Source organism: Tubulanus polymorphus, chromosome 1 (genome assembly GCF_964204645.1).
Source record: "Tubulanus polymorphus chromosome 1, tnTubPoly1.2, whole genome shotgun sequence".
In the NCBI taxonomy this organism is placed as follows: Eukaryota; Metazoa; Nemertea; class Palaeonemertea; order Tubulaniformes; family Tubulanidae; genus Tubulanus; species Tubulanus polymorphus.
This window is the reverse complement of record NC_134025.1, coordinates 9,513,287-9,539,567: the sequence shown is the minus strand read 5'-3', so window position 1 is coordinate 9,539,567 and position 26,281 is coordinate 9,513,287. Positions and strand designations below refer to the sequence as shown.

General features: G+C 37.5%; 6 protein-coding genes across 12 annotated transcripts; 4 read left to right on the top strand and 2 right to left on the bottom strand.

Annotated features, from left to right (window-relative positions):
* The first annotated feature begins 136 nt into the window (after window positions 1-136).
* On the top strand, window positions 137-1,500 carry LOC141914763 (mediator of RNA polymerase II transcription subunit 29-like). The gene is made up of 4 exons (XM_074806055.1): window positions 137-415; window positions 504-562; window positions 855-936; window positions 1,017-1,500. The coding sequence occupies exons 1-4, from the start codon at window positions 212-214 to the stop codon at window positions 1,239-1,241; spliced, it is 570 nt and encodes a 189-aa protein (XP_074662156.1). The 5' UTR covers window positions 137-211; the 3' UTR covers window positions 1,242-1,500.
* Window positions 1,501-1,853: 353 nt separating this feature from the next.
* On the top strand, window positions 1,854-9,725 carry LOC141915010 (serine/threonine-protein kinase 33-like). 4 transcript variants are annotated; one of them, XM_074806373.1, is made up of 13 exons: window positions 1,854-1,933; window positions 4,055-4,135; window positions 4,584-4,804; window positions 5,498-5,602; window positions 5,690-5,828; window positions 5,959-6,035; window positions 6,135-6,222; window positions 6,332-6,407; window positions 6,677-6,789; window positions 7,101-7,186; window positions 7,278-7,505; window positions 7,620-7,685; window positions 7,818-9,725. In XM_074806373.1, exons 3-13 carry the CDS (start codon window positions 4,601-4,603, stop codon window positions 8,073-8,075), a joined length of 1,440 nt encoding a protein of 479 aa, XP_074662474.1. In that variant the 5' UTR covers window positions 1,854-1,933; window positions 4,055-4,135; window positions 4,584-4,600; the 3' UTR covers window positions 8,076-9,725. The 4 variants fall into 4 exon arrangements, with proteins under 4 accessions (XP_074662474.1, XP_074662471.1, XP_074662472.1 ...); XM_074806370.1 differs by having other exon boundaries at window positions 5,953-6,035; XM_074806371.1 differs by lacking the exon at window positions 1,854-1,933 and adding an exon at window positions 3,902-3,927 and having other exon boundaries at window positions 5,953-6,035.
* A 157-nt stretch (window positions 9,726-9,882) lies between these two features.
* LOC141909834 (uncharacterized) lies at window positions 9,883-11,370 on the top strand. The gene is made up of 5 exons (XM_074800483.1): window positions 9,883-10,026; window positions 10,667-10,778; window positions 10,871-10,938; window positions 11,043-11,159; window positions 11,246-11,370. The coding sequence occupies exons 1-5, from the start codon at window positions 10,024-10,026 to the stop codon at window positions 11,264-11,266; spliced, it is 321 nt and encodes a 106-aa protein (XP_074656584.1). The 5' UTR covers window positions 9,883-10,023; the 3' UTR covers window positions 11,267-11,370.
* Window positions 11,371-11,511: 141 nt separating this feature from the next.
* LOC141914438 (small acidic protein-like) lies at window positions 11,512-13,664 on the bottom strand. The gene is made up of 4 exons (XM_074805628.1): window positions 13,514-13,664; window positions 12,747-12,833; window positions 12,601-12,661; window positions 11,512-12,199 (listed from the first exon to the last, which is right to left on the bottom strand). The coding sequence occupies exons 1-4, from the start codon at window positions 13,589-13,591 to the stop codon at window positions 11,865-11,867; spliced, it is 561 nt and encodes a 186-aa protein (XP_074661729.1). The 5' UTR covers window positions 13,592-13,664; the 3' UTR covers window positions 11,512-11,864.
* A 100-nt stretch (window positions 13,665-13,764) lies between these two features.
* LOC141907900 (uncharacterized) lies at window positions 13,765-16,036 on the top strand. The gene is made up of 5 exons (XM_074797658.1): window positions 13,765-13,885; window positions 14,779-14,890; window positions 14,991-15,058; window positions 15,553-15,669; window positions 15,963-16,036. The coding sequence occupies exons 1-5, from the start codon at window positions 13,883-13,885 to the stop codon at window positions 15,981-15,983; spliced, it is 321 nt and encodes a 106-aa protein (XP_074653759.1). The 5' UTR covers window positions 13,765-13,882; the 3' UTR covers window positions 15,984-16,036.
* A 2,278-nt stretch (window positions 16,037-18,314) lies between these two features.
* On the bottom strand, window positions 18,315-25,360 carry LOC141912400 (uncharacterized). 4 transcript variants are annotated; one of them, XM_074803633.1, is made up of 7 exons: window positions 25,249-25,360; window positions 23,194-23,424; window positions 21,940-22,093; window positions 21,476-21,600; window positions 21,260-21,292; window positions 20,699-21,148; window positions 18,315-20,614 (listed from the first exon to the last, which is right to left on the bottom strand). In XM_074803633.1, exons 1-7 carry the CDS (start codon window positions 25,304-25,306, stop codon window positions 20,610-20,612), a joined length of 1,056 nt encoding a protein of 351 aa, XP_074659734.1. In that variant the 5' UTR covers window positions 25,307-25,360; the 3' UTR covers window positions 18,315-20,609. The 4 variants fall into 4 exon arrangements, with proteins under 4 accessions (XP_074659734.1, XP_074659735.1, XP_074659736.1 ...); XM_074803634.1 differs by having other exon boundaries at window positions 23,194-23,421; window positions 25,249-25,311; XM_074803635.1 differs by lacking the exon at window positions 23,194-23,424 and having other exon boundaries at window positions 25,249-25,311.
* Between the last annotated feature and the right edge of the window lie 921 nt (window positions 25,361-26,281).

Here is a 26,281-nt window from a genome sequence, read left to right as displayed (position 1 = left end):
ATTAAATTATCGTTTTATTGAAGAAACTTTCCGGTTTTGAAATGATAACGAGAAAATGATTGACCTGAAAAATAGAAAGACCCAGCGAGTGCTTGAGAATGTTACTGTCACTTGTCAAACCAGTTTAGATGGAAAATCGGCCTGTGTCGCGAAAGGTAGTATTTTGGTAAGGTAGTATTTCGGATGTTGGACTCATTATTGGACTTAGAAAATGGCTGGGACCGGCGTACCGCAAATGGCTCCAATGCATCAAATGCCTCCAATGCAGAACCCGATGCAAAATCCTCTCCACCAGCAACCGCCCGGGCCTCCGCAACAACATTTACAAGCCCAGCAGCAGCAACAACAGGTCGCCGAAGTCGATCCAGTTATTAAAGTACGACTCTTAATTCCACGATTAAAAGAGTCGCTTTCTGTGAGTATTGTTTTTGTACTACTAATTACTAAAAGCAACCGTTCCAGGGAAATTTGATTTTGCAGTCATACTTTTTTTCATATTCCAGAATCTCATGAAAATTGCTGCGCAGAACTTTCATCACAATGCACAAGTTGACAATTGTTCGTACGTATCACATTTACCTACCACGCCTTTCATCAATCAAATCTGAATTTTGTTCTTCACCACTTCACTTGATTTAGTTATGGTACCGTACCTAATCCGTTATTTGTGGCAAGCTGTAATATTCGAATGGGCTTGAAAATTTCTGATTGTAAAACTGAACCACAGACTGACTATGTCTATTTCCAAACATTTCCGAACTTGACTTGAGACTTCCGTGTCAGTCAAGTCAAGTTGGAATGATTACACTAGATTCACATAATTTATCTTAATATAACTCATTTGTTTACTCCAGAAAAAGTGAAGCACCACTACAAAGATTTGACAAAAGCCTGGAAGAATTTTATTCAATGTGTGACCAAATTGAAATTAACTTGGTGAGTATAACCTCACTCACCACTGCTATCATACTTCCAACATCAAATAGTTTTTTCATTTGTTTCACGGATTCTTTCAGAGGTTAGCAGTTGAGTGTAATAATCTGAACACGGATAGTATGAAGAATACACCCGTACCTGTTCATTCGGGCAAGCAGGACTTACCTCCACCTGGTCAAGAAATGCAGAGTTATCCCCAGTTTATTGGAACGATTAAACAACAAATATCGTGCGCAAAAGAAATACATGACTCGTTGTTGGACTGTGCGAAAAAAATTCAGGCTAACATCGATCGACCCGTTTGAGGGACTACTGACGTTTGTGCAACTAAAGTTATATAATGACCAAGGGTAGTACTTTGTTAAGACTTCAACAAATGTCGACAAAACTATCATCCAGTTTGTGAAGTATGGAATGATTTTGGATCTGTAAGATATGGCAGTTCTAGTATGGAAATAGAATTGAGTTTGAAATAACTTGGATTCTGTGTTGCATTTAAGGCGCATTATGAAGGAATATTGATATTTGTCTTGAAACCCATTGTTTACATAATAAAAACCATATTTTCCATAGTAATCTGATTTTTTCTGGCCTTTAATAAATTTGTATCGAAAGGGAATTTGAAGAAGTGTTTGAGCAACTTGAACCAATACCCCTGCTATTCTTTTTCGTCATCAATCAACAGATCTTTTTAGGGGGAAGGCAAAAAATTCAATTGATTACATTAGAATGGAAAACTTTTTGAAAATGTTTTCTTGGTGATATACATTCACTTTTTTAAAAGAGAAATGTGTAATATTCGTTTTAAGTAAATCTTTAGAGGTGAATCGTTTCATTCATTAGTTTTGGTTTATATCGCTTCGAATCAGTGCCCAGAACGGCACACATTGTCCTATGCAGGCATAGAGTATCTTTAGAATTCAAGTAACCAAATATTCGCTGGACGTATCGCTTCAACTTCTACTTCTGCATATTCAGTAATCTATCTACTATATAGGTAATTCAATTAACTGAAAATTATCTGATAATCTACTAATGATGATCATCCACTCAGTAGGAAGTTGTTTGATTTTCGTTTAAACATTGGAACATGTATTACATCTTGAGAAGCATAACAAATTCAACGAAAATTAATTTTGTTGTTTTTTTACGTTTACATGTATCGTATGCAGCAGCCTTATTCAACCGATGGCTGAATCCGAATATTTGAATATCCTGCGAATTCTAATGGTTGTGAATCAAATGTTTGATATTCCTTATCGTATCGTATCATTTTCGCAGCTATCAAATGGAATAAGGCCTAGTATTGGCTAAATAAGGGTTAATTACTAGTGTTAAGTTAGGGTTGGACTTTCGTTTGACTGCCTAGATGTTTCACTTTCACTCTAGTTGCTAGGTGTTGGGAGCACTTTGGTAAAGGAAAAAAAATAGCTTCCAGGAAACATTCAAGTCCAAATTAGTAGTTCTCGATACATATTAGCCTAGGAAATGTAGAAATGCTTTTCTTGCCTGTATTTATCGAGACATAGGCCTTATTAGAAAGCATTTGTTGATGGAGGAGCATTCACTATCTCTTCCGTAAGCGAGTTCTACTCGTTCACCACTGTGACGGAAGGAGTATTTCCTAGCATTTTTGCGTCCGGTTTAATCACGATCCCTTTTTGAAAATTGGATTATAATGGGCTACCCCTTAAGAGATGGCTTTTTTTCTGGTGTTCAAACCATCATGAAGGAGCCTAGCATTAGGCCTTAAAATTAGATTTGACAGAGGCTTATTTGTTGTTGAGATATCCCCTGGAATTCTCTTGTGTCTGGTAGTAGGTTAGCCTTAGTTAGTTACCTAATCGTTGGTGGTAAGCATTTTATAATCGCATGGGCTTGTGAAAATATCCGATCGTGAAACTGAACCACCGACAGGTTACTGACTGTTAGCCTTAGACCATTCCATAATAGCTTTCCTGGGAGGCTAAGAGGATTGGTTATGAACATGTGAAATGACTACTTTAATGCGATAATATTTTCATCCATTAGCTTGCAAATGAATTTTTCATTAGCTAATCATCTCAACTGATATCCAACCGAGAAACGTTGTTACCGTAATTGAATAATCCGCGACAAAATTGATTTTCTGTTGAATGCAGCAAGATTGTCGTGAGTGGTAATGTTCTTATCTTTTACCCTACAGTTCAGTAAACTCTAATCGATTACCTGACCATTTAAGTTTTCGCAAACAAGCCTTCCCAATATTGAAAGTTTACCACCGATAATTAGCTCAATTACTTAGCAAACTCTGGATGTAAAATTCGAATGCAAATATAGCTTAGGGATATTGTTGACAAATTATCTCCGAAGGGCAAAATGATTATCATTCAACTCTGGCTACACTCAGATGATTTTTACATGCTCTTGTTTACGGATGACTTATATCTATATATTTTGTTTGCTTTTAAACCGGCTTAATGTATAAACGTTGGTAAAATACATAAACACCATGGTATATTTTCAATCTGATTACTCTTATGTGTGTGAGATCTATCTTCGCTCGTACGCCTCTGGTCTCATTTAATTAAGTAATTATGCTCGAGCGACAGTAGAACCGCGCGTACTAGGACATGTATTTGCGGAATGTCTTCGTCTGTCCTTACGTTTATTCATTGTCTGTATAGAGGGTAGACAGTGCGACATTTTTGTGTGTGTGCTGTCGTGTGTGTGTGTGTGTGTGTGTGTGTGAAATGTACACAAACCGTTACAAATGTATATATACAGAACATCTCATTCAATTAGAATGCACCGTAAACCCGTTTTTCAAGAAATGAAATGTGACAATTCTGTGTATTGGGGCCACCTTTTTATGATCGGATAACTATTACCTAAGATAGTTCTTTTGTGGTCTCGGCCTATATTTCTATGGATTGTTTATCCCTCTGGTGTACCTCATAGTTCTGATAATTGTCATGCTTGAGGCACTTCAATTATCAGAAGAAAAAATACGTACGTAAGAATTTATTTCGCTGGCATGGCGCGCAAGCAAGCTTTACTAAAGACATGTTCGTAAAGCTGTAGTCACTTCGAATTGATCTCTTGATTCAAATTCAAATTTTAAATCTTCATTTCACAGGATGATGGAATAAAAAAAGTTAACCGATAAAAGCTGAGAATGGATAGCGAAATATGAAAAATGTATTACCAGTATAGAATGGTAGGTGGAAATTTTTTTGCCTCGTTTGTGTTCAGTTCTTGACGCGTTCATGATTATTAAATGGCTATATAGGCACTAATAATTGCATATCAATTTATTTTTCTGTCGATAAAGCTATTTAACAGATTATTCCTTTGAAACGAAATATCGTACAAAGTATAGTGGTCCTTTTATTTATGTGTTTGCCATTGTCTGCCTTGGACCCCTATGATGAGATGGCATTAAAGTGAAAGAAGTTCAGTCATGCGTCCTAACAAAGTTGAAATTCTTCAGTGAAATTTTTAATCCGGGTACTGCACATGCCCTCTGTTATCAATAGATGAACTTCAATATATACTGTGCAGAAATTATTGACATCAGGTCATATCAGATTTCTTAGTAATCTAAAAGAAAAAACTACTTTCAAACTTGAAAATTTTCATGTTTATGCGATGATTTTTCATTGCAGTCGGGGCGCCACCTATAATGACTTCAACGAGTAAGCCTAGTTCGGCCACCGAGCGATCGGTGCCCCATACGCGCATCGAAGATGAATCGATGATCGAGGAGACATACGAATTGGGGCGTAAACTCGGGCAGGGAAGTTTCGGCATCGTCCGAGAAGCGAAGAATCGCGCCAGCAATCGCAAATGGGCCATCAAAGCTATCAGTAAAGATTTTAAGGATAAGGTGCTGTCGGCTATTTTCATATGTAATCAGTGTATCTTCGATGAATAACCCTCTAGCTAGTGGCATTAAAACTTTCGGTTTTCACTATAGTTAATTAAAAGTAACCTGGGCTCGAATTTGGGCAAATCTTGACCCATAGAAAAAGTGTCGGTATGGGTGGCCATAGCTCTGCAATCCATAGCAATTTTAGCAAAGACCTAAAACATTTTTGGTTTGAAATGTGCAGCAAAAATATACACGTACTATAACAACCACTAAATTTTTTAAAACTTGAAATGTCCATTTGAAGATGTAGTTATCGATTCTTTCCATGAAAATTTTTCATTTTTTCGTGATGAATACAAATTAAGTACTTGGAAAATAGTAGATAACTTGAAATATAATCAGGACATAATTATATGTCAATTTCAACCTGACAGGTAACTCAACTCACGTAATCGATTTGAGTTAATGTTATACCAGTATGTCTATGAAACCGGTCTTTGTTAGACATAATAATGTTAGCACTACAGGATTACCGGTAGTACTTCAGTGCTCTTTATTCACACATTTATTAGAGCCCTACATAAAAAGCATTATTTCTTCTTTCTGTCACAAGCATTGATAGAGTTCTTGATAAAAAGCGCATTATTTCCCGCGTTAAGTTATTGATTGAAACCCGTTGTGAAGGTTGAATCGTATTTTGAATTGCAGGACCGTAGTTCAGCGCTGAAACTACTTGAGAGGGAAGTGGCGATACTAAAAAGAGTTCATCATGAGCACATCATTCATTTGGAAGAGGTGTTCGAATCTTCGAAAGTATGTTGATTGCTGATAGTTGGAACATCCTGAACTCATATATTGTCCAAACATTCTTAGCTTTGAACATTCTTTTTTCGCTTGTAGAAAATATACTTGGTAATGGAGTTATGTGAAGGAGGTGAGCTCGCTGATGTACTGAAGTTAAAGAAGACATTTTCAGAACACGATGCCAAAGTTGTTTTACAGAAGCTAACAAGCGCTATCAAGTATCTACATAAAAATGGTATAAAACTCTCTCATAAACATTCAACAAGTGGCAATCATTTAGCTACAATGCAAGATTGATAGTGTTTATAATAAACTGATCTTGTAATTTGATGAAATGTATATTGATTTTACTATTTCAGATATAGTTCATAGAGACTTGAAATTAGAAAATATATTACTTACTGAGAATCCTGATGATCCAGAGGACAAACTACATATAAAGGTTTGTAATTTCAGATATTGCTTGTTGTAGGGTCGCTTGACCAATTACGGTGTAATATTAACCCGTGTTACTGATTAACCAACATCGTTATGTTCACAGGTGACTGATTTTGGATTATCTGTTGTCAAGGATGGCATCGGTCACGATAGTATGATGCAGGCATTTTGTGGTACACCGATATATATGTGTAAGTTTCAACAATATTTCGAGAATAAACTTTTACCGGCTTGCTGGCTATTGTCGTTGAACTATGAACTGTGGATTGATCTTCATCCATAGATTTTACTTCTTTTCAGCTCCTGAAATCATCGACAATAAAACATATAGTCAACAATGTGATATATGGGCCATGGGAGTCATCATGTATATGCTGTAAGTGTAATTGCTTCATTCTGGGTTTGATTCTTAACCCCATTCACAAAATGATTTTTGCCAATGGCAGCCATCCCACTTTTAATCGAACCAATAATTTTAATGAATTGTAAATAGTGTTGTGGCTGCCAGAGTCATATTTTTGCTTTGTGGTTTCTGATTGTAACCTATCAGTAACTGTCAAATATGTTATAAGATGTCGTCTACAGTTTAAAGTTAGCGCTGTACTTATATAAAGTTAGGTTGTTGTTTGTATTTTCATCTAATAGTTTATGTGGTGGTCCACCATTCAAAGCTCGTGACGAAGAACAGCTTTACATCATTATTAAACGCGGACATTTAGATTTCTCCGGTTCGGTGTGGCAGAACATATCTGAGGAAGGTAAACGTCAACAAATCTCAAAATGAGGAGAATTGTTATTTGCTTAAATCTCGCACAATAGACTGAAACCAACCTTGTTCATCCAGCCAATAAATTGAGTTCACTAATTTGAGACTAATTTAAAGATAGAGATGGGTACAGAACTGAACATATTTTCAAGTTAGTTAAGGATTGCTGCTTTCCTGATGTCTCAACAATGTTATTTTTGAAACTTTACTATCATATATGAATCTATACTGATAATACCAAAGAACAGCTTGCGGTTGGTGTTGAACATGTAATAAAGTACTAAGTACGTTTATATATTTCAGCAAAGAATCTGTTGCATGGCATGTTAAAAGTGGATCCAGCGCATCGATTGACAGCTAGTGAAATATTAGCTCATCCTTGGTTTACTGTAAGTTTATGACTTAATCAAGATCATGATCGTTGAAAATCCTCTTATTCAATTCATTTGAATTCGTGAATGTCTATTCGTATTTTAAAAGGGTGACAAACTAGAAACCGGTGGTCCGTCTAATGTATTGGAAATGATGAAACAATGGAAGGATGAACTTCGTCTCGGTCAGACCGACCACGTCGATGACGACTTTGTGGATAGTGCAATAAATGGGGAACAGGGTGATGAAGACGTCGATAAGAAGAAGACCAATGGAAGTTCAACGAATAGTAGTAAAATGAGCTTATCGAGTTCAGGATCTGATCGATGTCGCAATGTAAGTAGTACCCGTCAGCTCAAACATTTTACCCCTGTTGACTATGCGATTACATTGCTTATCGTCGCTTTCCTTGAGGGCTTGTTATAGCTTATTATCGATGCCTATTTTCAGATTTCTAATGAAAGCAACAACGTCACTGCCTCGCCATCTAAAACTAGTAATAACAATAGACCAGGGGTGAGTTAATGTTTGAGTAGTTTTAAATTGTGATTATTTTATCTATATATAGATTGAGTTTATTATGTGACAACTGATAATTATTATTCTTCTGTTCATACGAGAATCAAATAGTATTATCCTCGTTTTCAGTATTCACCTGGAACTCGCGGTCGAAGATCTCAAACTAGCGCCGGTAGTTCATCTCCGTCAAGTTCGTCGAAGAATAATTCGCCCAGCAGTAGCGGCCTGTCGTTCAATAACCAATCGAATCAACGAAACTCAACGTCGACCGGCCGTTCGACACCGCCGAAACACGCGGCGAAAACATCGGCGACGGCGATTACGAAACCGGCGACGACCGGCGTTGCGGCGTCGCAATCAATGAAAACGAAAAATCGCAAGAAATGATCATTCAGCGAGTCCTGTTTGAGGAAAATACATTAGTTGGATCACTAAGGATTGTGAATCGACAGTGAAAACAGTTGATTGTAAATATCGATAGCGTGTTTGAATAGTTGTAAATATTCTCTTGTTCTGCCACGGTCGATTCGCGCGCGCGGACATTGCTGCTCTTTTCATTCGCTGTGGATTAGTTGTTCTTACTGTTTATATTGTAATATCGGTTGTTTACTGGAATTTTTGTCGTTACATCATATGTGCACTGATTGATGGCTTCGGATGCCACCGATATTTCGTCAAATTTATTGCTATGAAACGCGGGTATTTGATTATTGGATGACTTCCGATTACCCTCTGTGTAGATAAAGATAGAACTTGAGTGGATGCCGCGATATCCGAATAATGTTTTTGAAAACATTCCTGAAACTACTCACCACGTCTCCCATTAGTCTTGCCAAGTAAAGAAGTGTTGCCATTTGGACATTTTGTGATGGATAATGATTTCTTGTTTTATATATTTGGAAAAATCTATATTTATCTCTAAATGCAGGTGTAAAATAAGCTTTACAGGTTATTCTGTATGCTAACCCTTTGAGCAAGCTAGTTGAATTTTTAGTTGGAATAAGTAGAAAAAGCTTTAGTAATTGTATATTGGATGCTCATTACCGAAAGGTTAAATGACACTCCAGGAACATGATATATTCTGTGATAAAGAAAGCCACTTCTTTTGGTAAGTTATGGTTCAAGAACATGCACACATATTGCCAAATTTAATGATTTACTGAATTTGTTCAAGATCCATACTACTCATTGGATGATAACCATTTCATCTTAGCTGCTTTATGAAACTCTTATTCATTCCGCTGGCATTGAATATTCTATTTACGACCACACTGAAATGTTTACGATGTATTTAGCATGTAGTATACCGGTATGTACTTAGCAATCTGTGTCTTATATACATATGCAAGTAGCTAGTCTTAGTTCCCATTGGTTGAAGCACAAACCAATCAGTTCACTTATTCTATGCATGCGATTCCGTCCGAGCTATGTATGAAAAAACCGTGTATGACAGATTCAAAATGTGATATATGATCGCTAGATGTTGTAAAATTGTTCATTAATGAATTCGAAAAGAGAAACAACTTGTTATTATTGCCAGTTATTTTACCTACCGGCAGTGCTGTTGAAGATTCCGTCCGACTATATTCATTTATATACCGTCCAAGAAATACAAATTAGCGGGGTACTGATTTGTGTACGCCTTCTGCAGTTTGCAATGAAGTTTGTTATTGTTGAGTCAGTAGAGAATTTTGGAAGAAAGGTCATTGATTGGGAATTTTGACCATCTTAGAATTTACTAATCATTCTTAATGATGGCAATCAGTATATTCAGACAAATGCCTCTTTATCTTAGCACAGTTGCTTTGCAGCTAAGAATTCTATTTGATCTGTTATCTATTGGTTTGAAATAGAAGAAATAGCTGATATGTTTTATCCAATTTGCAGTTCCCTCCTTGGGTATCAGGTGCACACAATAATAAGATGGCAGTACTACATGACAATGATGAAAGTGAAAATCTGTCATTTGATTTCTGAAGCTTTAATAATTCTTATGGCATGTTTGATAAATAACAAAATACACAATATATTGTTTGCAAAAATAACCGTGAAATCTTGTCGTTTTTGTTTATTTTCTGATTGCATTTAAGCTTGAAATGTTCTTGGGAAGAGTACATTTATCACCTAGGTAAGTTGGCTTGGGTTGAGTCATGTTGGATATTGCGACATACCTTGGCAATACACATGGCTTTTATCATACTAATTCAGGACATAAATCATGCTGCCACTTGACTAAATAAAAATCGAAGTGCATGACACAATTTTTGGTGCATTTATCAGTGGCCATTGGTTTATTAAAGATCGCAGTGGAGACTTAACTAAAAGACTAACAAAAATGGTATGTATAATGTCTTGGAACATTTTCTAGACGGTTCTTCAATTCTTCAAGGAATTTGTATTTCATGGTTGACTGACTCACAAGAAGGAGTTGAGAATTATTAGTCAAAATATCGATATTAAAACTGGGCTGAACGAATCTAGATCAAGAAATTAAGATATTTCAAATCATACTCTTGATATTAAATAATCTGGATAAGATTACTACAATATAAATCGTTTAATTCATATTGGTTTTCTTCAGATTTTACTAAAATTACAGTCCCAACTAGGTTATTTCTATTCAAACAAGAGCACGTAATTCGGATTTCGTTTAAGTCGGAATTTCCAGTCCCAGACGATCCGAATGAAGCGAGTGCTACTCTATATAAGGATTTTTAATTTTAATTAAATCAACAGTCGACTGCACATTCATAAAGTTTTGAAGTGACTCATAGATTCATTTGAGATTTAAGCCCACACGGTTTCCTTGAATAAAGATTTCTCCAAACTACCAAATTCCACTGTGTTCTCCGAAGCTTATTCAATTTCTAGGAGAGCTACCTCCTTTGAAAAATTTTCTCAATGATTTTGTCTGGATGTGCTCCAAAATGTTAATTGTTAAGTTTAAGATGTAGAAGTTATTTCCCAATACACAATAGGTGAACGTACCAAAGACACGCAGAACTTTCTGCAAAGGCAAAAAGTGTAAGAAGCACACTTTACATAAAGTAACACAATACAAGACTGGAAAAGCTTCGTTAGTAGCGCAAGGTAAATTTCATGATTCACGTGCAATTTGAGAAGGATGTATAGCATAGAATATACACTTGATTTCATGCGTTTTATTATCTTATCTCGTGTAGGTAAAAGGAGATATGATAGAAAGCAATCAGGTTATGGTGGCCAGACTAAAGTAGTTTTTCGTAAAAAGGTCAGAGAAAATTTGAATAATACGCCCATTAACCTAGGAGTTATGCACGACAGTATGCTTATCTGCAAGGAAAAGATTAAGAAATTTTGATTTACATATTTTAGGCTAAAACGACTAAAAAGATTGTTTTGCGTATGGAATGCACGGAATGTAAATACAGAAAGCAATTAGCCATAAAAAGATGCAAACATTTTGAATTAGGTGGAGATAAGAAGAGAAAGGTAAGGAGTTTAAAGGACAAAGGTCATAACCTCCAACAAATTCTCAAAAATTCACCTTCGATGATGGATCATTTTCCCTTTTTCAGGGCCAGATGATTCAATTCTAGAGAGCACCGATTATTAAGACCAAATCTATGAATGTAGTGCTTTATTTTTCTGATTGTCTCTTTGTACTGAATAAAAGTTCCACTCAGTTTTAACAACAGGTAAAATAGCATTTCTTATTTCAATACGACGCAGGCACCGGTATAGGTACAATGTACATCCATCCAAATGAGCAGAAGGGCCAAAACATCCTCCAAAACATAAAAAGAGAAGAGTATTTTATTGTATAAAACAATGGTTTATTTTTTCTTTTTGAAAGAATTGTTCATGATTCATGATCGAATGTACAGCAGACATTTACATATATTCACAAACCCATTTCACAGACACTGAAAAATGTACTGCACAAAAATATCTTCTGGTTACTGCAGTTATACCTAGCCAGGATTTTACGCTTTCCAACAATTTGGATATTTTGTAAGGGGTAAGTCCAGTGAGATAACCATCGTATATCACAATTTATCAACAACGTACCTTTGTGAATCAACGCATGTCATCATCTACATAACATCCGCTAAGAGGCTGACTTATTTTACTTTAAGAAACCTTAGGACAGATTCTTTAAATGCTCAAGCAATTATGATACATCTATCAAACAAATCAACTGCTAGCTTTAACAAATGTCATTTTCTTAATTCCCTGTTGTTTCGAAGATTCATCTGTACTTTTCTCCGTCGTTTTTTCACTATTTTTAGTTTCTGAGACTATTGGTTTTTGGCCGTTTGTATCCTCCTTCTTGTCGTTTGTATCGCTTTTGGATGCATCCTCGGTCGACTTTTCCTCACTACACCCTGCCTTTGCATCGGCAGTTTTCTCTTTTTCCGCGTCCAGCTCTTCATGAAATCCAAGACCTTTGTGTTGTTTATAGCCACTTGACAATTTATAATCGATTCCTTTTTCAAACTCCTTCTCGATGTCTTTTTCGTCGACGTTCCCTGGAAGGGAAGAAACGAAAAATCGAAAATATAGAAAAGTTATGCGAAGACACGACGACGTTAGGAACACCCGTGATCATCATGACATCAATGATCAAATCTAATATGACTTTGTCAAATCTAGTACCAATATACAGCCTAGAACCATCTGCTCAGATATTCACCATCGTTGGGTGAAGTCTTGAAAATCACTTTTTGAATGTGCATTGTGGTAAAATGACTACAATAAATGACATTGTAGTCGACTATTTAGTTTACTTTCAATTAAAAATATCAGAGGTGAGGCCTCAACCACAGGTGAAGCCTAGACGACCAAAAATTTGAGTAATGGTGATAAATATCTGAGAGGGTTGGTCCGGACTGCTGAGTGATTGATACCTGCTGAAATTCAACTCACTCACCTCCAGCCTTCGTATGATCTCTGTGAGAGTCTCCGATTACAAACCGTCCATGATGTTCTTTCTGAAAAACATTGATTTTTTCTACACTATATCGAACTATAACTATGCTAGAAGCTGTAGATAGAATATTAGATTCGACTTCATACCTTCGATGCACCCATCAATCGTAAAAACTTGTTCTTTCTATCATTGTCACCGAGATCGACACTTTCCCACTGATTTGCTGAATGAACCTGCAACAATCGAAATTGATAAAATTAATTACTGTATTCTTGTCAGTAAGAACCATAGCCTCTTGTCACAGTGGCTATATGGTCACTACGAAGTAGGCTAGTTCATTTTGAATTAAATTAGCCACCAATTGATTAAAACCTGTGTATCGTTGACCGAAATTACGATTGGTAATGGCCAATAACCGAAATTTTGGTTGTTTAACTGCCTGGTATTGAAGGGCATTCATTTTCTATGCCAGCTCAGCTGTGGTATGGGAGTACAGTCACAGACACAGTGGTTGTTATCTCTTCCATCTGGATGACAGCGGCCAATTCTGGCTTGTGGTCAGCGGGTAATTTTACAGTAGTAGTAACAATGGATCCGTGCCTAGCTAGAAGGCTTCCTTGTTTGATCAACTCAGAAAGAGTTCTCTTGAGTTGTGTCGAGGATTTTTTAAGTGGTGGGGTAAGGTGGGTAGATGGTACGAATTACAATGAATTTACTAATTAATTGATATCCACAAATCACCATCTACCAAAAAAGCCCTGGCTGGGATTCTGGTGTAAAACATCACCAGGTACCACCACCCGCCCAAACATAGTACTTGTTGATGGTAGTAGTTTAATTGAATTGATTGTGATTGAATTGGTTGAAAAAAGTGTTGTTGGGTCCTAAATATGTAACTCTCGTCTTCACTTACATCTTCATCCACCGGTCTTTTCTCTCCGCGTTCAGCGCTAGTTTCTGCTGCAGCTCTGTTAGTTGAACCGTCGCTCATCCTCTACAGAAACGTTGTTTTTATCCGAAAACCGTAGAAGCTTTCACAAACCATAAAAGAAATTAAGCTACCTGCGATAGATGGCGCCACTTTTGACGGTCTGAAAAATTAATTTCATTCCTGTTTTTGTTTTGGTTATTAGTGTGAACATTTTTGTAAATAACGATAGAGAAGAGATATCTGGAGTCTGCATGCGCAGGTGGGTAAACAATTTTTGCGGTGGAATAAAAATGAATTGAATTGCTGATAGCCGCTGACTGCACTTCCTCTCGGCCATATTGAAAATCTAAGATGGTACGTAGCGATTTTGTAATAATTTTTTATCGTAAATCATCGGCCTATTTTACGGTCGTCAGCCTTTGGAATGATCGTTACTTAAAAGTCAAATTGTTTATCTCCTTAATGTGGTCTATTTTTTGTCTCGTTATCGTCGTATTGGGTCACAAACCGAGCCACTTCAGAGTAACCTTCTTACGTTACTACGACGGCGGGTACCCTAAATAAAAGTCGTTTCTAGATAAGATAACTTTGTTCGTTGTCAAAAAACAATTTTCTTCAGTGTGTTGTTGATAAGTACCTATCGGTTTACGCCACGACTGGTTTTGTTGTCGTAGATCTGTTTATTTGTAGTTGGGAATTGACCTATAAGTTATAACTGCGGGGAAGAATGTAAAAATTGTAGCCTGCCTGGCCTCGTATCGCAATTTATCTTACTTTCTGCCCACAACTTCCATGGTGAGCCAAGTAACAACCAAGACTTGGCTTAAACTACTTGCTCGGCCTGTCGTGGCGGTTGTACTCTGTTTAAAAAGCCATTGCTCAAGGACAAGGTCTTGAAGTGTAGTGTTACGCTCAATTTACTATTTCTTCGATATTTTGAGGACCTGAATTATAAGCATGTGGTTGCATACACAGGTTATGCGCCCTGCCCCTTACTAATACTTGTTTCATCAGGAATAATGGCTAGATACTACAGATTAGCTAAAAAGTTCAATCTCAGTTAGTTAAAGCCTGTGTTAACGCTGTCCTTATTTAGCGAACGCATAATTCTTGAGAGACCAAATTTGTCAAATCTCACTCAAAGTCAATGGCAATAACATTCTTTTTGACGTCATATTTTTCTTGGTTTCGTCGATTGTGTTATGACAGTTTTACTGTATTCACATATTCTGTATTTAATGTTGTAGGTGAACGTGCCAAAGACACGCAGAACTTTCTGCAAAGGCAAGAAATGCAAGAAGCACACTTTACACAAAGTGACGCAATACAAGACCGGAAAGGCTTCGGTGTACGCCCAAGGTAATATCAACATACGCATTCTCTTTATCTAAAATCTAATCCAGTGATCTGTTGTATATCTTCACGTTTCGAATGAAAAATGCCTCTTTCTGCAATTCAGGTAAAAGAAGATACGACAGGAAACAATCGGGTTATGGTGGTCAAACGAAACCGGTGTTCCACAAAAAGGTAAGCAAATTCATAAAGTGGGGTAAGAAAAGTAAGATTACCACTTGCATTTGTTATTCAAATGATTTCCTGGGTTTACAGTCGTCACTTTCATGAAAAAGGTTTTTAAGAGTTAAATTTTCTCTTCAAATTGCCCTGGGTTCCAGTTTTGCGAAAAGGTTTTGAATTCCTATACCCATTGTAGCCACAGCTGCTTATATCACCATAGACCAGGTTTCAAAGTTATCCTTGGGGGTAAATCCGCAAACATCTTGCATGACTGACAACCACCGTAGTACGGTGGCACCTCTTAACAAAAAACTTCAGGGGACCAGAAAATCAGTTCATCGTTAGAGATAGTTATGTCCGATCTAAAATGATTAAAATCTTTCAATTTGAAACCCCCATTTTGCTCCACATCCACAAAACCAGTCCCTGTTCGATGAACAAGAATTTTATCTGATCCAGGATATGTTTGCTGCTAATAACTAAATGCGAGTTATGGCTTATTTCAGGCTAAGACTACGAAGAAGATTGTATTGCGTATGGAATGCACGGACTGCAAGTTCAGAAAACAATTGGCCATCAAGCGATGCAAACATTTTGAATTGGGTGGAGACAAGAAGAGAAAGGTTTGTACTGAACGCATTTCAGGGCGGTCGGAACTTTTTTGCGTAACAAATTTTTTTTCAAAAGCACGCTGTACCGCGTAGCAGCTCGTCGTTCTCTGTACTGGGTGGTTGGCTCACGACTTCTCATGCTTCTGTGTATGAGACCATGAAATGGCCCCAAAACGCATCTGTGGCGATTGAATTTTCCAGGCCCCCAGACCACCCTTCAGAAATAAGCCTCGCCACTGAAAAATTCCTTCCGACGGCTCTGTAAGTGACTAAATGACTTATTGTATATACTTTTTGTTTTTCAGGGCCAGATGATCCAATTCTAGTTTCATATTTTGTAAATTATTGGGCAAATAAAAAAAAACAAGTGTACATGGTATTTTTGCTTATGGGTTTACGATAAATTCGCAAAGGATCAATTTTCTTATGTTGTGGAGGGAGTACGCTGAGGAATTTTTTCACGAGATTTTACATGAGCAAACAAGCCTCAGAAAATGCATGTAGTTAATCTAAGTTGATGTAAAATCTGCATGATGCTCTCATGTCTTTAGTCGGAATGTCGATCCGTTTGACATCAAACTATAGAATACAGAAGTTGATTACTTTTTAGGCAAGTATTGGTACGCAGAGGATAATATATTTCATATTGAAGACATGAAAATCATTCTATGCTTAAAGGCAAGATGTACATGTACTTGCAACTGAGATCATAACCGTCAAGTGCTGTCCCTTGACGGTGAAGCTATGAACTAGTTACACAGCCGCCGAGTTAACTCGTTCCGCGCTATTGATGTATCGCAATCAGGAGCGGATCACAGATTTTCGGAATTCATTCCCAGACTAAATTCTGGAAAAAATTCTCATTGTCTAAATCACTTAAACTTTTCTTACTTTCTTAAGGAGAAAAAGAAGGTGTTTTCAAAAGAACAATTCATAAATCCACACATATTTACTCATTTCAGCAAACTAATTCTGTTATTAAAAAAGTGCCAACTTGGCAGTTTCACTGCTGTTTTACGATTCTGAGTATTGTCTCTGAATCTGGCCGGAAAATCGGTAAATAGTTTGTCATATACGGCTGTTCAAAGGTCGTCATTAGTTCCAAGACGAGTTTGTCGATGACGTCATTGGTAAATAATAACATAACAACGTGCGTGAGGAACAGACTTAAATACAAAGACTTTATTCAACCAATTCTGTGAAAATTCGAAACCCTGTCCTATTTCAGTAGTATGAACTAACTGATAGCTTATCATAAGAGATTTCAGAAAAAAAACAACATAAAACACGAAACAAAACATTCTTTATTTTTCTTCTCAGATAAGCCTTCTCAGTAGAGTTCGATTCAGACCGACATGTCTTTTGCAATCCTTCACAGTAAAGAATGGATTAAAAAACGATGTTTTAGGTCAACTGCCAGTCCTTTCGAGTCCTGATCAGACTTTTTATCAGGTATTTACTATCAAGCCCGACTGAGCTAGGCCACCGTCTGATGCTCTCTCTCAAGTCAAGTTGAAATAGACATTTCCAACTGCTCTAACAGATAAGAGCGCGTACCAGGACGCACGTGGTTATGTTATTATTTATATATGACGTCATCGACAAACTCGTCTTGGAACTAATGACGACCCTGTTGAAACTCTGGCAAGCGAGTATTATGTTAGTTCACATTTTCCAACTATCGTTGTGTATAGAGGCAGCACCAAACGGTCAAGATATGACCGATATAATTCCTGTGTAATGGTTGCTTTATTTGAGATTATTCACTGAATTAATTAGTCATTGATTAAGACAATAAAGCCACTTTCTAAATAGAACTGATGATTCTAAATTAAAATGATGTAGTCTTGATTTTGGTTAGAAGATAGGGTATGTTCTGTACATATAACAATGATGCCGTATGAAGATGAGCGCCGATCGCAAGTCACTAAAACACGCTTCTTTTTCCTCAACAAAAGCGCCGAAAAGTGCTTACTGTGTGGGACAAGGGCATCTGCACGGCATTTTCAGTAGTTATTGGATGGAGTAGTTGCGGCACCCCTACTGTCTGTCACACCTGCTCTCCGTGCGACGTTTTGGTAATTTCGTCAATAAACAGTTTATCTACCTTTATTACGCATCAATTTGTTCAGTGAGGACTTTGCATTCAGAAATAAACAACAAGTTTTACTAAAGTGGTTTTTGTTTTCATTTATGAGTGATAGTTTACTCAGCATACGCTCGCGTAATGCTGCAAAAATCCTCCGCGGACGCTCGGAAACGTTACAGTGACGTCATCCGTTTCCGTGATGGGCCATAAAAGCCGTTTTCAGCATTACGTGAGTGTATGCTAGGTAAACTATCGCTGATAGATGAAAGTGCAAACAAATATATGCCACTTCATGATTTATTTCTGAATGCAAATTCCTTACTGAACAAATTGATGCATAATATTTAGAGATAAACCGATTATTAACGAAATTACGGACCAAAACGTCGCACAGAGAGCAGGTGTGACACAGACAGTAGTTGACTTTCTGGCGAAGGGGAAAGCATCCCTGATATGATATGAATGGCCGTGACGGGCCCGAACGAAATGAAATTGCAATCCTCTCGCTGTACTGAGCCAACAAAACCAATTTTTCTGAATGAAGCCACAAGGAATTATATAGCCTATATTTATTGTGATGTAAGCATACGCAGGAAGCTCGAGGAGATCAACGAGTAAATGGACAAGAATCATCGACAAACAATAACGAATTAATAGTGACCAAAATCACCGCCATTTCCCATCAAGTGGGGTTATTTGTACCGGTTCGGTTTTTCTGTTTGGCAGCGTCCAGCAAACCGAATCAGCGCCGAACTCATGTGACACAGAACTTCTGTTTCGTGTTGCTGGTTTATTCCATCGGAAAACCACCACTTCGTTTTTGAAAGCATGCCAGGGGCAATTTTTTTCTCAGAGTTTAAAGAAAAATTTATTACTTTGATTTTTGAGGGAACCTAAAAATTTTGACTGCCTTCCGGAAGGCATGGAAGGCAACCTGGATCCGCCCCTGCTAAAAGAAAACAAGAGTCCGAAAAATTTCTCGGTCTCGTTTATTTCGCCGACGCGCTACAATCGATCAACGGCAAGACCAAAACCCCGAAACGCAAATCACCTTTTCTGGCTTGTTTCGTAGAATCTGTGCTTTGCTTTGAAACATGAAAAACGATTTTTTTTTATTCTAGGGGGCCTGAACGTCCTAGTGATTGTACAGCCTTTAAGGCTCTGTTCAGGTCCCTCATCATCAATCTAATTTTTGTTGTAAATTTTATTTGCAATTATAATTGATGATGAAATAAATTACATACATTTGCCGAAACCGTTTCGGAGCAAAATACGTACTTATAAACCACGCTACACGTGAAAAGCGTTTTTCATTCATGTTTCGGGTGTTTTGCTCTGTGCGTTAGGATATTTCGTAGATATATACATTACACCATATTGCACAAATCATCAACGTGAAAACATGTATATAAAATAAAGGTTAAAAATGTATTCAATGGTAAAAATTATACCCTGTTAACATCAACACACGTACGAGAGGTTAAGATACCTCCGAAAAGATAAATCTCAGCCGTGGACCATCAGCGTGTAAAAAATATGTATATATAATAACGTGACCATAGCCTAAAAGCTTTTACGGCATTACATCGGGTGAAAAGTTGGATTGAATTCAACATTTACTAACTATAGATACTAGTAGTTATATAGCCCTATATAACTACTGATACTGCAGTCAAACTCTGTAAGTTTTAATTGGTTTCTTCATGCGTCCCCTCCATCTTGAAATTTTGTATTTGTATTGCTTTGCAATCATTATAATCCAAAATGGTGAATCAAATCTTTTAAGTGTTCGCGAACTAAGGAATGCGAGTTGGTGAGCGATCGAGTTTAGTACATAAGACGGATGATTTTTTACTGCACTCATAAACATTTATAGGATTAGACCAAATATTCTTCTGTTAGATATTCCAAATACATTTTAGCGATTTTTACTTGCTAAGGCTAAAAGAATTGATACGTGCGTACCTTGTTTCTCCTTTTTGCCGGCCGCCTATCTACCGTGTACAAGACCATTTTTAATCACGATCAAGCAAACCATAACAGACCGGCCAGCTAAAGAAAAGAACTGATTACAAATGTCAATGAGATTTACACAAAATGACCCGGCCGATTATGAGAAACAACGTAACATTTTTAGCCTAACGTACTAGGCCTTCACTGTGGTTCGCAAGAAATCGGCCGACAAAACTTCCAATCAGCGCAACTTATGCGTTCGACTTAGTAACAATACGACATCATCGTTATTTCGAAGGCATTTTGAACGGGGAAGAACTGATTATATAACATGACTTGACAACTTTACGTGGAATTTGACTGTGTTGTGGTTAAAAACTTAAGTATACCATATGATACTAAGTAGCGCGCGTCCATTAACGATTTGATAAAAAAACATTTAGAACATTACTATGAAAAACATCTCTAAAACTATTCATCAGTAAAAAACATTTCATAGATTATATCTTTTATTGAAGACTTTGACACGTTGGATCAAAATTGTATTAGTATCTAATGTGAGAGTTTTGAACATCTTCATAAAAACTACATGATTCATTACAATCATAAGAACAAGTCATATATTTTCAAACAGGTATAGAAATAGATTTACTGTAGAAAAAGTATAGACATAGATTGTACAGCTGAAGTTGTCTTTAATATAGCAATATATGGTAGATTGATCACTGTCAACCATGTTAACAATGGCTAGAACATCACAGGTTCCTCTTCTAAAAACAATCAACATTGCCATATATGCTAAGATGGGCTGAAATACACGTGCACATAGCGATCCACTCAAGGCTCATCAGCAATGGTAATAATTCTATAGGCCTCGTACGGGTACTTATCAGGTTGGCCTTTATACATTTTACGCTGAAAGAGAGAACGTACACATCACAGGGTATCCTTTGAAGTGTATTTCATTGAACAAAACATATTTTCATTCCCCTGACTTACATGGCGTTTGATACGACGTTTGTCCAGAATCTGGTGCAAATCCTGGATATGGGGCACCCATAGGCGGTTGTTGTCCAGGATATGGGGCTTGTTGTTGCCCAGGATATGGAGCACCCATGGCTGGCGGTTGCCCGGGATATGGAGCACCCATGGCAGGTGGCTGCCCAGGATATGGAGCACCCGGTGCTGGTGGCTGCCCAGGATATGGAGCACCCATTGCTGGTGGCTGTCCAGGATATGGAGCACCCATCACTGGTGGCTGCCCAGGATATGGAGCACCCGTTGCTGGCGGTTGCCCAGGATATGGAGCACCCGTTGCTGGTGGCTGTCCAGGATATGGAGCACCCATCACTGGTGGCTGCCCAGGATATGGAGCACCCATTGATGGCGCTTGTCCTGGGTACGGTGCCATATTCCCTTCATTGGCCAATTTTGCAGGATTTGGAGTATCTAAAAATGATAAATGCTCATGCTAAAAATCCTTTTGCATGACATTATTGTCACCGGAAAAAAATGAACAGTATTGTTGGAAAAAATGAACAGTATAGTCAGATTCTTTACCTGAATGCTCGTCTGATGAACCAGATTCATAACCTGCAAGTGAATAGTTAATGTACATGTATTATCATAATTTGAGCAATAGATAACAGAATATTAATTTTTTGACAGCGTTATCCTCGGGAATGTTTTAACTACCCGACGATCATGTAACCCGGGTGAATACCGGTCAGAAGATCGTTTCAAAAAATACAACGTAATTTATGATAATTTCCTTACGAACTTTAGCCGATTTCTTCGGTGGATCTTTCTTTCTGAACCGCCTGCAACAGCACCATATGATAAGCCCGATAATACCAAAGAAAATGATAGATCCTATTATCGATCCGGCAACCCGACTCGTACTGTAAAATAAGAAAACAAACAACATCAGCTAGAGAAACTCATGAGATTCCAAGAGCTTGACGATCTCCAATAACACCATGAGTAACAAATACGTTCCACGGGGAGCAGCATTCCGACACAGTGTCGTAAAAATTATTGAGTGATGCGTTGTTGGATTGTTAGGGGAAGTTATCAGTGACCTCAAAATATTGGCAACTAAATTGTACAGTAGTCCAGTTATTTCGATCAAAATTTAGTTCATCTATGTCTGGAATGTGCTGATGATGATTAAGCTTATTGCGTAAGCATATTATCGTATCTAGAGTCCAGGATCGAACGTCGTAAGTACAGGTACTTACTCATCCCAAAATGTACAGCACCGTTGTTCTCCAGGGTTGCCACAGCAGTACGAGTGATCATCGCTCATATTGCCAAATGTTGGACATATGAATCTTCCCAATGGGAACTGCGTTAAATTCCCAACAACTTGGAAGTTTGTACATATTGTTGGCTCTAAAATCATATAGATGTGTAAACGTTGTAAACATTCGATCATCGCTAAAAAGGTTGCATCATTAAGTTCATGACAACACGTCACCGAGCATTTCTCGGACGTAAAATGGGATTACATGTAATCATAATCTATATACAAGTTATAATCCGTATCCGTGGCGAATGAAAATTTGTTTGATTTTTTTTTGTGAGAGATAGCACGGGGACAGCGATAGGCAAGAGCCAAGGTTAAAACTGAAGTTTTATCTGAAAATTCCTAATAATCCTCGATTGTAATTCAACATATCTCCATCTTCTTGAATCGATTCATCCAGCAGCAACTGATATACAGCCATTCCCTGGGTTTCGTACGTATGCAATTAAAGCCCTTCATGTTTAATTCGATATCAAACGTACCTAATCATGAAATGAAAGCTTTTAATGTTTCATACGACTTAAATAGGGTAGTACGGTTTTACCTAACATCAAGCCCAGCCTCTATTGATGCTTCGGTAATTATTGAGATTTAACTTGCGGGCGCCAACGACAGCAACGATTAAGAATTCCGTGCGGATTCAAACACCACATACGAAATGGTAAAATCTGCATCTTCATTTCGGTACTCTGCCTGCTACAGCAGCCCGTTGGGGCCTACGAGCAATTATCTGAACAGATAATTGCTCGAAGTTGGTACACACCGTAAATGGATATCAAATGTTGTTAGTTACTAATGTATGTTGTTATTTCTGAATCCAAACGTTTGTTGCCGCGTGGATCGATCTTAGTAACGACACCGGCAAGCGTTAGTGGTGTATGTTGGAAACTCGTCCTTAAAATTTTAAATAATTACGGAAATTAGTACCAGACTCAGAGTGTAATCGGGTTAAACGTTAATTCAGAAAAAGTAGTCAATTCGACCTGGAAAGTCACGGAACCCAAAAACAAGGATCACTATCCACGGAACGTTGTTGGCTTGGTCTGACCCGTTGATTACCCATTATTACACTGCATTGTGCTGATCGACGAGGATGTTTTTCATTACTGGGATAATTCGTAGAAAATCTACCTTCTGAAACGAGTTTTACGAATAATCATTTTCACGTTATGAAGCCGATACGAACCTGCCTCCTGATTTCTGTAGTAGTTCCGTCTGTTCGTGTAATAATGTGATCCGTAGATACTTCCACTGACGACTATGATACGAAATCTATCCGGCGATCTAATTCTGGATCTGATCCCCGAGCGAACCACTTTTGGTTTCGAATATCTTGTTTTTCTACTTTTCTCATTCCTTCGGCTTGTACTGCTCGATGTAGACCTCCTTGTTCCATCCCTTTTCGCAATCACCACTGCTATCAAAAGATAATTATTGGTTACACCACGGACTCCATATTGAGCGGAATGAAAGAATATGCACTAAGTGTAATATGGGTGTGGTTGGTGACGAATTTCATTTTCTTTTAGTGTGTCCATTTTCACAAAATTTAAGAACTAAATTCATCCCTAGATATTTCTGGCGCTCCCCACACCAAAGCCAACTCCAAAATCTGTTCAACTTATCTGGATCACTCCTTCTCAATTTGGCGATATATATAAAAAAAGGTTTGCAATTATTCTATTAATATCTGTCATGTTCACCGTGTTGTTATTATGTGTATATACGTGACTATTGTAATTTTTCTAATTTTTTTTTCTTTTGTTTTAATTTTCTTTTCTATAAATATATTGTATAGTATGTTTAGCTCTGTGCAATGAGTTAATTGTGGAGCAATAAACTTAACTTAACTTAACTTAACTAAAGTAAATACGCAAAATTGTTGAAGCGTTTGAAAACCAGAACCTCGAGCAACAGTCCATAAAGAGAGTCGGGAACTTCGTGTCTTTATTTATGATTCTCACTTTTAAACTCTTGTTTAACTTTTTTAAGTTTTGAATTTGTATTGTAATGGGATTAACTCAACTATCCATTCACCACACTTGCGGCTACGGTACTTGTTTCTTGTTCCTTATTCGGTTAATTATTCAAATGTGAATTTGGTTACCTATTCCGCTTCTTATTCGGCTACTTTTTTTTCGTTTTAGATCCCCCTAAATCGATTCATCACTGTAATTTTAGCAAAACTACATCCCGCCCCTAGCATTGGAAACGTCTAAAACAACAGATGGCCTTTCATCACCGATTAGGAGGCCTGATACTTATTCGAATATCAACGTCAAATCAGGAGAAAGGAAGCGTTACTTGTTACTTATTCGGCAAATTATTCGACTCGTTTTTTTTTCGCATCTGCCGTTATTAAATTCGTCTTGGTCGATTCAGCACTAATTCTAGCAAAAAAACGCATCTCCCAGTATAAAACATTATGATCCGTGACATTCATTGACTCAATCGACACCGGAAAACTATCGTCTGAAATAGCCCCTGCGAGCCTTCGAAATCAAACCGTTTAAAAAAGTTTCTCCGAGGCGCGAATTTTTCCCGCGAATAACGCCCACTCTGTCGGATATGAGCCGGACCAGTGTCAACTTGGTTCCACCGGCCTTGCAACGTCTAAAATGCGACTAGGGGCTGGATTCATAGACTGGTATTACCTTTAACCCGAAGATTAACTCAATTGAAAATGAATTGAGTTAGCCCCCGGGTTAAAGGTAATATCAGTCTTTAAAACTGGACCCAGGATTTTATCGTAGTTTTGATGTCCATCTATATACATACTATATATTATATCTTTCCAGATAATGTAAGTTATTTTGTACTTTCTTCAGGGATCATTCATTTATTGAAAAAATTTAAATTCATGCGTACGTAATAAATGAATGATAATAAATGAATGATCCCTTATGAGTTAACAAAAATATGTGTATGTTGAGATGGAGAAGATCTCATTTAGCATCAAGTAGCCTATATATGCAAAAATTATAGTGTGGTTGGAAACCAAGTCAGCTGGAACTAATAAAGTACTAAAAAAATCAATTGTCAAATTTTCTTAAGCCCAGCATCTGGGCCTGGATGGATTGTGCGTAAACGTGCGTTGTGCCTCGGCTGGGACAACGCCCTTTTCAAACTCCCCTACCACCGGCAAGAAGACAACTAAGAGCAGTGCCTTCTGTCGTACCATGTACACAATCTATTTCATGATCGAACCAGGGTCGTGTAAACTATACGTCCAAGAACTTACCGGCGCCCAATGAAATTACCATCAGCAGTGCAGCGAGTAACTTCCTCTTCGCCACCATATTTACGTAACGTTTGTTAATGTCTGTCTGTATATGTCAGTCTGTCTGTTGTTGTCTGGAAATAATTTATGTACTGACTTCATCAATAGGGAACTGCTGGATGTTTTACTGTGAAATATACGATACCTAAATGAAAGATGGCGTAATATTCACTACTGCCAGTCGCTAGACACGAATGTGGTACCCGTGCCTACATCATAGACGTCTAGTTTATACGTCCATCATTTATCTGACCCCAAAGTGAAATGTCACGGATGAAGATGCCTTTTTAAGGTGAACTGAATCCCAGGAAAATGAAATTTTCATAATATTTAGTAAACGAACATCTTTGGTGTAAGTCAATCGTTTCGCGTACATGAGTGGTAAGAATTCATACACCAATTGAAATCATAATTCGATGTTAGTATTTTTGCAAGGTTTTGTAGAGAATACAATTTGTTGGTTTTTACGGATAGACGAACGATAGAAATATCTTTACATCCAATTTTTTGTTTTCTCGCGCGAGAAAACCAAACTGTTTAAAAAAAAAAATTGTTTTCTAGTGGGAGCCTAACTTATGAGATTCATAAAGATTTACTCCCTCCTCTTCGTTCAGTACCGTCCTCGCGCAGTACCACACCTATTTCTTCTATTTGTTGCGTCCCCGGTCAGACCATGACAAGAAACATATATCTATTCATAGTGTCCCTGGTCAGTGCCATGTCTATATAATATTGTCTCTCCCGTCAGTAATAGCATCAAAATTTGTTATTTCGATAGGCAGTAATTTACTTGCTTCTTTCGGTTTGGGTTTGGGGTTGTGCATTCTTCATCTTTTGGGCATGTTTGGCGACGTCGCTTGGGAAGTCCTGGTTTTCCACAAAGGGTTCTCACAACAGGGAGCAAGAATATACTATCCTCTTTCCAAGAGTCAATTCTTGAAATATGAACAAACATTGAACAAACACAAAAACTAACACATTGTGAATAGGTTAA

Bases quoted from the DNA above. Each gene is read 5' to 3' on its own strand.
- LOC141914763 (XM_074806055.1), top strand. From the start codon at position 212: ATGGCTGGGACCGGCGTACCGCAAATGGCTCCAATGCATCAAATGCCT. The intron at 416-503 runs GTGAGTATTGTT...TTCATATTCCAG, and splicing joins GATTAAAAGAGTCGCTTTCT to AATCTCATGAAAATTGCTGC. The intron at 563-854 runs GTACGTATCACA...TGTTTACTCCAG, and splicing joins GCACAAGTTGACAATTGTTC to AAAAAGTGAAGCACCACTAC.
- LOC141915010 (XM_074806370.1), top strand. From the start codon at position 4,601: ATGACTTCAACGAGTAAGCCTAGTTCGGCCACCGAGCGATCGGTGCCC. The intron at 6,223-6,331 runs GTAAGTTTCAAC...ACTTCTTTTCAG, and splicing joins TGGTACACCGATATATATGT to CTCCTGAAATCATCGACAAT. The intron at 6,408-6,676 runs GTAAGTGTAATT...TTCATCTAATAG, and splicing joins GGAGTCATCATGTATATGCT to TTTATGTGGTGGTCCACCAT.
- LOC141909834 (XM_074800483.1), top strand. The intron at 10,779-10,870 runs GTAAATTTCATG...TATCTCGTGTAG, and splicing joins AGCTTCGTTAGTAGCGCAAG to GTAAAAGGAGATATGATAGA. The intron at 10,939-11,042 runs GTCAGAGAAAAT...TACATATTTTAG, and splicing joins AAGTAGTTTTTCGTAAAAAG to GCTAAAACGACTAAAAAGAT.
- LOC141914438 (XM_074805628.1), bottom strand. From the start codon at position 13,591: ATGAGCGACGGTTCAACTAACAGAGCTGCAGCAGAAACTAGCGCTGAA. The intron at 12,834-13,513 runs GTAAGTGAAGAC...CGATTGTTGCAG, and splicing joins AAAGACCGGTGGATGAAGAT to GTTCATTCAGCAAATCAGTG. The intron at 12,200-12,600 runs GTGAGTGAGTTG...CTTCCCTTCCAG, and splicing joins AGATCATACGAAGGCTGGAG to GGAACGTCGACGAAAAAGAC.
- LOC141907900 (XM_074797658.1), top strand. The intron at 15,059-15,552 runs GTAAGCAAATTC...GGCTTATTTCAG, and splicing joins AACCGGTGTTCCACAAAAAG to GCTAAGACTACGAAGAAGAT. The intron at 15,670-15,962 runs GTTTGTACTGAA...TTTGTTTTTCAG, and splicing joins GTGGAGACAAGAAGAGAAAG to GGCCAGATGATCCAATTCTA.
- LOC141912400 (XM_074803633.1), bottom strand. From the start codon at position 25,306: ATGGTGGCGAAGAGGAAGTTACTCGCTGCACTGCTGATGGTAATTTCA. The intron at 21,601-21,939 runs GTAAGTACCTGT...CTTATTTTACAG, and splicing joins TGCTGTACATTTTGGGATGA to TACGAGTCGGGTTGCCGGAT. The intron at 21,149-21,259 runs GTAAAGAATCTG...TATCATTTTTAG, and splicing joins TTCATCAGACGAGCATTCAG to ATACTCCAAATCCTGCAAAA.